This window comes from Onychostruthus taczanowskii, unplaced genomic scaffold (assembly GCF_017590055.1).
Source record: "Onychostruthus taczanowskii isolate IOZ18803 unplaced genomic scaffold, ASM1759005v1 scaffold17, whole genome shotgun sequence".
Lineage (NCBI taxonomy): Eukaryota > Metazoa > Chordata > Aves > Passeriformes > Passeridae > Onychostruthus > Onychostruthus taczanowskii.
Window position 1 is genome coordinate 11,673,507 of NW_024498906.1, and position 11,453 is coordinate 11,684,959.

General features: G+C 44.0%; 1 protein-coding gene across 2 annotated transcripts; it reads right to left on the reverse strand.

The window, feature by feature from the left end:
• Window positions 1-2,998: 2,998 nt before the first annotated feature.
• Window positions 2,999-11,425, reverse strand: NDUFV3 (NADH:ubiquinone oxidoreductase subunit V3). Of its 2 annotated transcripts, XM_041399840.1 has the most exons (5): window positions 11,307-11,375; window positions 11,140-11,215; window positions 9,206-9,335; window positions 6,938-7,888; window positions 2,999-3,271 (listed from the first exon to the last, which is right to left on the reverse strand). In XM_041399840.1, exons 4-5 carry the CDS (start codon window positions 7,821-7,823, stop codon window positions 3,114-3,116), a joined length of 1,044 nt encoding a protein of 347 aa, XP_041255774.1. In that variant the 5' UTR covers window positions 7,824-7,888; window positions 9,206-9,335; window positions 11,140-11,215; window positions 11,307-11,375; the 3' UTR covers window positions 2,999-3,113. The 2 variants fall into 2 exon arrangements, with proteins under 2 accessions (XP_041255774.1, XP_041255773.1); XM_041399839.1 differs by lacking the exon at window positions 9,206-9,335 and having other exon boundaries at window positions 11,307-11,425.
• Between the last annotated feature and the right edge of the window lie 28 nt (window positions 11,426-11,453).

An 11,453-nucleotide genomic window follows, 5' to 3' on the forward strand; every position in this document is an offset into this window, starting at 1 on the left:
TTTAGGGCTCAGTGGAAGTGTTCTGTTGTGGAACACTGGGGATGTTCTGTGGAAGATCTGTCAGTGCACTCAGTGAAAAGTCTCATGTCTCAATTTGAAAGAAAACTTGAAGAGATCCTTATAGATTTCAGTTCTCATCATGACTGGAGTGGTAGACCACTACCAAGGCAGTTAAACATGGAAAAATGGAAGCTTTCAGAACCTCCATTTTCCTGTCATACCTAGAGCCAGCCTTGCCCCTTTTTCATCCTCCCGTTGGAGGAAGCCCCAGAAGGAGCAAAAAAGTCTTGAACTTGTCATACCTAAAGCTGTAATACCACAGGCTGTGTTTGCAGTACTTCTGGACCTTGGATTAGGGGTTTTCAAAGGCTGAAACCAGATGGGTTCCAAGAACCTGATGGGTTCCAAGCGACTTTGAAAGATCCAAGTGTGAGAAAATGATGAAAAGCAATTTTGTGTAAAGCTGCACTTAAAAAACAAAAAAACCAACCAACCAAACAAACAAAAAAGACAAAGTTTAAAAGAAATCCCCTTTGACAAGGAAAGTGGTTGCTTCATCTTTTCAATGAGGAAAGTGAATTCCACTTTCCAGGTTTTCTTGTACTCTCCCAGTAATGCAATTTACATTGAAAACCCCACTTCTGCAGTCTGTGCTGGGCCTGAACAGCTGGTTTTCACAGTAACTAAGCTGAGACTTAATTTCTTTCACATTTGAGGTTTTCCAGGAATTATGTTAGTATCCTGGATTACACATTCTTCCAAACAAGATCCCTGACTTATCTGACAAGTGCCTAGCACAGCAAGACAAAGTTACTAACGTTACAGAATTTGAGCATATTGTGTCACATCCTGCTTGAAATTTAAATGTTAGCATATGACTCAAGCACAGCAACATCTGATAATAGCCAGGGACAAAAACATGAAGGCTGTTTCATTGAAATCCAGGAAAACACAACAATGAGAAAAATTCTTGGTGCCTTTCTTGCATAATCTGCCTTCCCAGGGCAGACTGGTTCATGAGCAGGGCAAACCTAAGATGTGCATCACAAAAGTTACAAGGCTATTTGACTCCCAGCTTCATTTTAGAGATGCAGGAAGATCACCAGAAGACAACAAGGCAGGGTTACCTGGACAGAAAAGGCATCCACCATTAATTTTTGCTGTGATCTTGAAACAAGGGTAGCAAAATGCCCATCCCCAAACCAGATCAGAATCTCCTTAGTTAGAAAGGTAGCTGAGCAGAGGGTGGGAGTTGACTGAAAGCAAGATACACTTCGACCTCAGCTCACTCTTCCTGGGCTGATCCAGTCCCTGTTTAGAACACCAACCCTCCTGAGAAATAAAAAGGGCACGAGGTGAGCAAGTCTGACTCCCAGCAGCCAGCAGTGACAGCTACTGTGGGCAGGCTGAGTAAGTACACATTTCACTTTTACTGTGCAGAGTCTGACAATCTGCAGCCTCCTCCTGCAGTCCCAGAGCAGCTCAGAGCACAGTGCAGCTCTGAGGCTCAGGTTACCTCGTGGAGTCTCAGGTAATAACAAATCACAGCAGCATTACTGGGGCCTCCTGTGGGCCCTTCTCAAAGGAAGACCCCGAATCTTTCATGTTTTTAATGCTAGCAGCAAATTTCTCTCCCTTTTACAAGTACACAGTGAATGGGACCATTGGTATCTCCAAGTGACTTTCTGCTCTTTATTCCTCAGCACGTGGATTTATACATTAACAGATTTCTAAATTTCAGCTGGAGTCACTAACATGCTCTTTATTTTTTACAGGACAATAAAATTGCTTGCCAGGGGTTTCTGACTTAAAATTCTACACAGCAAATTGATGTAGGCCTCTTGATCCTTCTTACCACATTTTTGCCAAGTTCCAGTATAAAATATCTGCTCTACTAATTGCACCCAGGGATTCACATCCCATATCCAGATAGACTCCTAAAGCTGACTCTGTTTTCCCTTTGATCTTGCCTGGTCTGTTGCTTGAAAGAATACAGACAGGTGATGGAAAATGCTGGAGTTATTGCAAGAACTGCTTAAAGGCCAATTAACTCCAAAAAAGCCCAAAATGAACAAGAAGCCAAAATGGAACTAAACCCACAACAGCTGGCGGCCATCAAGGCGATTTTCCCAGAAGGCAGAAGACTGTTACTAATAGGATGGAAATACAAAATTTACTGAGACCAACTGTAACTGCTGATAACGTGTATTGAGAAGTGCCTCATGGCTCACATTTTCTGCAGAGCAAGACTGAGGCTGGACAGCAATTTTAACTTTTAGTGTGGGGAAAAAAAGAAGTGGGAAATTAAGCTCCCAACAATTAGTACCAGGAGCTGTTTTCACCCTTATGGTATTTTCATCACATTTAAAAATAATTGTTCGAGTGTTTCTATCCATAGCAATAGGTTTTTTCCTGAAAGTTTAATCAACACAGTAAAAGTCTATTAGGAACTGCCCACTGAGATTCTCTAACATTTAAAATTATTTCAATTACTGCTGGAGCCCCAACAGATGATTAAATAAAGTTGTATGTTCTGTTCTCCCTTTACAAGAGCAGAGGTTTTGAGATGTTTCAATCACATTACATAAACTTGCATTCCTCCACTAACACAAAACATTCACTCTAGCCACAGGAGACAAACACTTCTTGTGCTGCTCCCAGCCAATGATTATAACTCCCAAATCCAGAGTAAACATTACCTCTTCAGAGCTGGGAACACGTTTGTGTGCAAGGAGCACAGCCCACTGCAGTACAGTGACACCAAATTAAACATGGCACATACTCCACAGGAGCTGAATCCCATGGGAATCTTTGACACGGTCCTGGAAGAATGGTCAATATCCAAAGTTTGAAGACACTGAAAAGTCAAAAAGACTTTTTTACACTATCACCAAATAATATATATGGAGAGGTAGAAAAGATACTTTTATTCAGTGATAATTCATTTGCAGTTCACTCATTGAAGTCAAGAAGTGAGGGACTCCAACAGCGAGGAAGCCCAAGTTATTATGCCTTTATTATTTATTATCTGATTTCAATCACACAGATGAAGCAGCAGTGATAAACAGAACAATTCACCATCCTGCCTGGTGTTTGCTGTAAGTGTGGCTCTCTCAGTGCCTGGGTGATGGCCTTCCAGAGGAGGGCTGAGGCTGCCTGTACTTTGCGAGGACAGCGACATAATCGTGAAAGGTGAACGTGTGATATTCGTGGTGCTGCAGGTTCTTGTAGGTGGAATTATCAAACTCCTCTGGAGCAGGCTGAGCTGTCTCTGTGAAAACAAACAGCAACTGGTGACTATGAGGATGCCACACCAGAGGACAGTGTTTTTAAGCACTGAATCAGCCTTCATAAATTGTCAGATCCCTCATCCAGTCAACATTTGAAAGAAAAAAAAAGTCAGCAACTTTAACAAAAGGAGAAGTTTAGTGAGTCCAGCTGGTGCCTTGTCTGGCCCTAAAGCAGCACATGCAGTGGGGAACAGGGATCAGCACAAGGCATCTTGTACAGCACAGGTTTTAAACCCAAAGCACCACCTAATGCTGGGGGTGGACAGGGCAGAACATTCAATTTATCTCTGGAAGACATATGTCTGCATTTCCTGGCTTTCTCATATTTGCCTTGGTTTTCATTCCAGCCAGAACAGTAGGTGACATTCTTAGCAAACCAGGAGGGGCAAAGGAGCAGTACAAATGATGTATCATCCTGTCAGACCACGAGATACAGCTCTTAGAGCTGCTTTACACATTGAATTTTTGCCATGGGGAGAAGCGATGGAATTAGCAAGATCTCCACCATTTAATTTCAAATGAGGTTATATCAAACAGTAATCTATCAAGAGCCTGTGATGTAAATTTCTTTTAAATAGAACCTTCTAACCTTTGTATTAGCTATCCTTCAAAAAAGAATAACCCAATAAAGTTATTTAGAACTCCTTACTTCCTGTTAAAGCCAACATTAATTCTTATGCTTTTAGAATATTATGCAAATCTAGGCAGTATCATTTACATAAAAGGTTCTTACACAGGCTGATTTTACAACTGAGCAAATTGCAAGAAATAAAACTTTACTCCCAGTATTAATTTATTCTTGCACACCCAGAGTTTTAACAACAGAAGACACACAGTTACTGAAAAGCTTTGCTGTATAAATTTGTTTGTGGTGGTTCAGGTTAGACTGTACTAAGCCCTTATTTTAACAAGTCCATCAATGATAAAAACACAAGAACTTGAACACCAGGATTTCCCTTTACTTATGAAATAATTACTGCAGTGTGAAGCTATCAGATTAAGAGAAATATCTGTAGCATTTAGCAAGGCTTGCTCATAAAACTCAAGGCACTAAGTCATGATTTCAGCAAAACATGACAGGAAATATCCCTGTGCCTGCTGCTCAGCTCTCCTGACAGAGCTCACAGGAGATGAGATCCAGAGAGAAAAGGCAGATGATGCTCTTTGCTGCAAAGAGCCCCAGGAACAGGCAAGGGGAGGCAAGAGTAGCTCAACCTGCAAGAGCCAATTGTTCCAAATTCAGAGACAGATGTGTAGGAAGGAAAGCAGATGGAGCCTTGTTCTTCCTGCCCAAATACACTGCACTTGACTTCTCAAAGGAAAAATTTATTCCTGAGTTCATCCTCCCCACACTTCATCCTTCATCTCTGCTTTGTCTCCTGAAGAGCAAGCACTTCTCAGGATGCTCTGACGAAATGAATCACAGGCCTGTTTCTGAGTTCCCAGCTACAACTTTGCTCCTCACTCAGCAGTTCATGGCAGCAGTTTTTGCTGACTGCTCTACAAAGGGATGACATCACCTGAACATCCAGGTTTGCATTGAGAAAAATTCTTTTTACATGTTTTGTGTGGCTGCTGCAGAGTTTGCAGACATAAGGACACAGGGGCAGGACAGGAGTTACAGGTGGTACAGTCAGCTGGGAATGCTGAACAAGGAAAAGCAGTGGCTGCTCTCAAAGAAGGAAGAGAGAACAAGATACAAATGGAGACACCAGGAAAGAAAAACGTTTGAGCATCTAGAACTCCACTGTGGATGAATGGTGAGAAAAGCATCATCTGTAGATAAAAACAAAGACCCCCCAAATTTTTGTTACTTTTAAAAGAAAGCTTATGCTGTTGACTGCAAGAAGGACCAAGCAAATCGAAATATCGCTTGCAAACAGTGCAGCATTTTGGTTTTTAAATTGTAGAATTATTTAGGTTGGAAAAGACCTCCAAGACTGAGTCCAGCACAGAGTGCCACTTCCAGTCATCTGAGCTGCCATCAAGGAAGAAGGAAAAGAAACAGAAGAAATGATGAGCCAATTAACCCCTCAAACAGAAGGCAGACCTTTTACTCAGCACCATCTGAGTGTACAATTGCAATTATTTTGTCCCTTAACCTGGTCAGGCACTTCAGAGCCACACAATGGCTGAGGTTGGAAGACACCTCTGTAGGTCAGCTGGTCCAAAGCCAAATGCTCAGGCAGGGTCAGCTAGAGCAGGAGGCCCAGGGCCCTGTCCAGACAGCTTTTAAATGTCTCCAAGTTGGGTTGGAGACCCCACCACCTCTCTGTGCGACCTGTGCAGTGCTCTATCACTCACAGTAAAAAAAGTGTTTACTGATGGTCAGGCAAGACCCCGTGTTTCAGTTTGTACCCACTGCTTCTTGTCCCATCACTGTGCACCACTGAAAAGCCTTACCTCTGTCTTCTTTGCACTCTCCTTCTGTTATTTCCACACCTGGATAATGTCCTGTCTAAACCTTCTCTTTTCTGGGCTGGACAGTCCCAGCTCCCACAGGAGAGTTACTCTAGTCCCTCCATCATTTCAGTGGCACTTTGGTGGTCTCTGTCCAGCAGCACCATACCTCCCTTGCACTGGGGAGCCCCAAACTGAATACTGCACCCCCTGTGCACCTCAGCAGGGGAGGAGCTGCAGCTCCCTCAGCCTGCTCCTCCCAGGTCACCCTTGGTGGCCTTTGCTGCAAGAGCACGTTCCTGGCTCACGTTCAATTTGCTGTTCCCTTGGTCCCCAGGGTCTTTCCTGAAGAATGATACTCAAGCAACCTTACAATTAATGCTGCTTTGACTTCCAAGCAGGCAAATTCTTTAATTCAAAGTGGCAATGAGAAGAGGGGTCTGAAGAATGGCAGATTTATATTGCCTAAGATGCAAAGCAGAATCTCAACAGATCAGGACAGAGAGACATCTGCTACTGAGATACACAAAATGAGATCAGCAGGACCATCAATTAGCAGGATGGCAGCAAATGAGAAGGGCAGGTCAGATAGGGAAGCACAGCTGAGGAGATGATTACGTGATGCACGATGGTCTTTGCTGAAAACACACCACTGTCCCCTCCCCAGCTCTCTACAAAACTGACTCACTACTTCCACACAAGTTGCTTGCAAGCTTCCAGTCTCAGAGCCAGCAAGGCCTGTTTCTGGCACTACACTATGATTTCTCAAAGCCTTCTGAAATCTGAAACATTGACAGCTTGAAAAACGAAACATCGAAGCAAAACCCAAAAAAAACCAAAACAAAACCAGAAAGATGGCAGGGTTTAAGCAACAATGAGATGGCACCAAATTTGACTCATGAGAATGGCAGCTACCAAATCCTTCCAAGAAAAGAGAAGAATGAAAACAAGTGTTGTCATATAAAACCCATGATTTCACTCACAGTGGAAACAATCTTGTTTCCATTTTGTAAGTAACTGTTTTATGAAACTATAAATACAGAGAAATGAAACCACTTCCTTTCCCAGCATAGCTGGAGACTGAGTATTACTGACAGCTTATAACAATTAGCAGTGAACAATTTATCTTCCAGAGAGTCACTGCCACTCTGCCAGCCTCAGTACAAAGATCAGAGAAGATGCAGAAACCCTTTAAAAAAGTCAAACCCTACATGAACCAATACAGTTCAAACAATTTAAAGCTGTACCCTCTATTGTGCTGCTTTCTCCAGCCTGGACTCCTGCTTCCTGCGTGGTCTTCTCCTTTGCTGTGGTGCCCATCACCAACGTTGTGCTTCCAGAGGTCTCTTCCACTTTAGGAGCAGTTGCTTCTTTTGCTTGCAACTCCTGTGCCTCCTTCATCTTTTCCTTCCCTCCTCCGGATAGCAGATCTTGCTTTTTGTCTTCCTGAGTCACTGCTGAGGTTTTCAGCTGCACAGCTGCTACCTGGGGCCCAGTGGACTTTTCCTCCACGTGATCAGATTTACGAGTGATATTGGTGAGGTCCAGACTTTTCACCACATGTGGTTCTAAGACCAACTTCTGTTCTTTTGGAGGGGATTTTACTTTGGGGTCTCTTGCTCTGGATTTTGATGTTTCCTGGCTGACTGATGTTTTAGAAAATTTGACCTGCTTTACAGAAGACACGTCAATTTCTGGTTTGCGTGGCAGCTTCTTAATTCCATATTCTTTGAGGGATTTCTGGGACAATTTCTCTTTTGTCAGCAGTGATGCCTTTACTGCTATATTCTCAGAAATGATGGGATATCGTCTGGGAAACTCAACTTTAGTTTTAATGACAACTTCTGAATCATCAACATTCTCATCCTCAGAATCTGAGCTAGAATCTGACTCTGAGCTGGATGAAGTCTGTTCCTCAGCTAACTTTTTCCTCAGGCCTCCTCCTCTTGCAGGTGTGGTGAGGTTTTCCTCCTCACGGGAGGAAGCAACTCCTCGCTGAGGAAATGCAACCTCAGTTTTTCTTGACGTGGGCATCCTCGTGTCTTCAGCAGGTTTTGCAGCTTCCTTGAGGGTGGTACTAGAAATGCTCTCCCCTTTGTCTGCAGACAGCAGGAGAGAGCTAGAAGACAACATTTTACGAAATTCAACTGGTGCCTTCACGGCAAGCAGCTCGGTGCTTCCCTGTGGTGCCGCTACATCTAGGAAACGGCATAAAGAGGATTATCATCATTGCATCTAACATCACTATTACTGATCTTAATCACACAGTTCTAACTTTCAGAGATAATCTGCTACAAAAATAAACAAAGTAATTATAATGCTAAATACAGGCATTGCGAAGCAGAAAGTTTTTAGACTTTTTTAAGTTAAAGGAACTGGAGTTCTACGAGCACGTAACAGTTTTTGCTGCTGCGATGCCAAAACTCAAGAGATAAACCCCGATGTTCCTCGCTTTGCCAGACCCCTCCAAGAGCTGGTTTTTCCCTGTGCTTCAACTCTGCAGCACTGGAAAAGGTCTGCAGTCACTTCCCTATCTCAGGTGGGCATTAGGATGGCTCATCAGCCAAGCTCTTCAAGCAATGCTGCAGAGACAACCATGATCTGTGAACAAGCCAGCCAAGCAGAGACACAGTAAAGAGACACAGCCACGGCTGCTTGCAAGAGTTATCCTGGGAGCAGAGGGGAGGGATGACTCCCAAAAGGAAAAGCAGCAGAGTAAGAGATACCTGAGTCCATCCATGAAAGGGTTACTTGTTCACTGCCCTGAGGTGTGCCCCCACAGCTCAACACTATTTCCCCAAGACCTCATCTCCTCCAGGCTTCACTTCCTATTTCTGCTTTGAGAGCTCTTTGTTAAAGAGGCCTTAGAAGATCTCCTGATGCTTCATCTTTGCTTCTGTCCCAGCTTCTTCTCCCTTGTGGATACCTGCATTAAGCTAAACTCTCCAGACAAGGAACCAACGGTCCAAGGAGAAGGCAGCAATTTTCAGGTCCTTTCAGGAAATACATAATATCCCTTGGATGCTTATCATCATCCTCAGGAGGCCGAGCAACAGCAAATACCGTTGTGGTTACAGAAAACAGGAGGTGAAGGAGGACTGGGAGCACATTAAGATTCACCATGGCTGAAATTGGCTGTAGCAAAGCCAACTCCATTACAAGCTGCACCACTTCCAACCAGCAGCAAAATTGAACAGACTTCCAGCCCATTATGCAGATTTTTCTGCAGAGTTTGGAAATCCAGATCTACTTTATATGCTCATAAACAAGATACAGCTCTCCCCTCACTGGTATTGTCTGGTAATACCTTGCATGATTCAAGGAGTTATTACCATTAGTTCTGAACAGAAGCAAGTCTTTAGCAATGTCTAAATGAAAACATCACAGAAGAGACAAGCACATGAAAACAAAAGCAAAGTATTTAAGATAGAAATGCAAAGATTTATCATAACAAAATACAATAAAAGAAGATTTCAAGTTTACAGGTAGTATTTTGAATAATTTCAAGCACATACTTCTCTCTGCCAGATGGAAGGTGCAGGATGGGAAGGAAGGGCAGGGGGAGGCAGCAGGATGGGCAGCCACCTTTGGAAGAGGTCTGACTCCCTGCACAGACTGACCCAGCCAAACAGCAGCCTGGAGAAACTAACACGTGAGGAAGCGTCACTCAGGGTGGAAGAGCTCTTCAGAGAGGCACAGAAGAGTTAAACTAACACAGGAATGGCCAAAGAGAGGATAGACAAGGGAAAGCTGAGCAAAACCTGAAGAAGTATTAATGTTAAAACATCCCAAGAAACCAAGAAGGCAGGGAAAATTCAACTTGACCATTAGTTACTGGGATAATACTTAAAACAGTTAAGTTTGGATAAGTGAAAAAGATAGATTTTATGATTAAAAGCTGAAACATCCAACACAACTGATCCACTTTAATGATGGTATTTCAAACTTTGCACCAGCTAATCTGTAGCTGCATCACTTTGCCCAAAGAACAACACCTCCAAATCAGCCCCAGAAACACCATTCCCAGATGTGTTCCTCCTGATGCCTGGAACATCAGCATCATTCCCAGCATTTATTTAGAGGCTGATCACACTCAGAGAGGTGACAGGCAGAAATTACAGGTCTATTTCCCATCACTGACTCTGTATGTAAACACAACCATTTTATCAAAGCAAGGAAAATTTGCACATCCTGTTCCAGCCAGAATCTGGCACAGGCAGCTGCATCCTCTACATCTCAATTAACCTGAGTGTTTGCAGGGGGAGCAGCTGGCCTGAGAGGGCTCCTGACACAAATCAGAGCTGCAGGACACTGAATCCAGAAACTGATAATAAAGTGCATCTCAAATACACTTCATGCAAAAAGGTAAATCATAATAAAAAGCAATTTGCTGTTCAATCAATCTATGCACTGAAGGCTTTCTTAATGGAACAGCCAGGTTTTTATTTGCTTTGGCATTTAAGAAGGTGGCAGAAGTCTGCCTTCAGCTGCTCTTTCAGTGATCTTTTCAACAGCAGTCAACAAGTCTGATGGCTCCTACATATGGTTCCATGGAGCTTTCCTGTTTCAGCACCTGGATCTCTAATTTGGGACAGGAAACCTCACTGAACCACTGAGCCTCCATTTATACAAACAAGACATCACGCTCTGAAATTTGTTTTGACTTTGGTCAGGGATAAAAGGGTTTAAATATCCTCAATGCAGGATGCAGGGCAGCATCCAAACCAAGGTTCAGGCTTGCAGATCCATGGGGCAAGAAGCATTATAACCAAATTTAACACCCAGGGCCATGGCAGCTTCTTACTCCACTGCCTGCACCTGCTATTTGGGATATTTGGATCTTAGAAGACCTTCTCTAGTCCTTTTATTTTTTAACCCTGATAACCCAAACATTCCAAAGGACAAGGGCAAACATCTTAAGTTAAAAACTAGATTTTACACCTCATTAAAAACACTTCCAGGGGTGGGACAGCCACAGCTTCTCTGGGCAGCCTGTGCCAGGGCCTCATCACCCTCGCAGTAAAGATTTTTTCCTGATATATGATCTAATTCTAATTTCTTTCAGTTTGAAGCCATTCACCCTCGTACACATTGAACAGTGTCACACTGCCCTATCTGGCCTGGCCTTGAATGTTATTAAGGTGAAGGTAAACAGAAAAGAAGTGACAAATAAAACTATATACATATATATGCATATATATGTGTGTGTGTATATATATATATATATATATATACAAATTTATTCCACACAACCAGACCTTGACCTTTACTTTTATTACTACGCAGTACATTTTATCAGACACCCTCGTTTACATGGCGGTGACCTTTCAGTCCTTGTTTTTTCCCAGCTTATGCAGCGCCTCTTCCGAGGCGTGATCCCTCCCCACCTCTCCTCACCCATTCCTTTACTGACACCCCGATACCTCTCACAGCCAAACCACCCTCTTACTCTTTGGCGGCGGCGGCGGCGCCGTCCCGGTGCCGACCGGCTTCGTGCAAAGCCCCCGCGCCTCCAGCTGCAACACCTGCACGGCACAACACAACAAGAGTTAACAGAGCGGGAGGGAATCCCGACAGCTGAGGGGGTGCAGGAATCTCCCGGAGGCGCCCCTTTACCTCGCGGGTCACCGCCCTCCCGCCGCCCCTCAGAGCCGCGGCCGCCGCCATCTTGCCCGCAGCCCTCACGGCGCCCCCGCGGCCTCCCGGTGGGCGGGGCCGGCGCGGGGTGACGTCAGCGCGGGGCGCGGTGACGCAATCCCGCAC

Bases quoted from the DNA above. Each gene is read 5' to 3' on its own strand.
- NDUFV3 (XM_041399839.1), bottom strand. From the start codon at position 11,357: ATGGCGGCGGCCGCGGCTCTGAGGGGCGGCGGGAGGGCGGTGACCCGC. The intron at 7,889-11,139 runs GTAAGAGGGTGG...GCCGTTTCCTAG, and splicing joins GCCGCCGCCGCCGCCAAAGA to ATGTAGCGGCACCACAGGGA. The intron at 3,272-6,937 runs GTACAGCTTTAA...TTGTTTTCACAG, and splicing joins AGAAAGCAGCACAATAGAGG to AGACAGCTCAGCCTGCTCCA.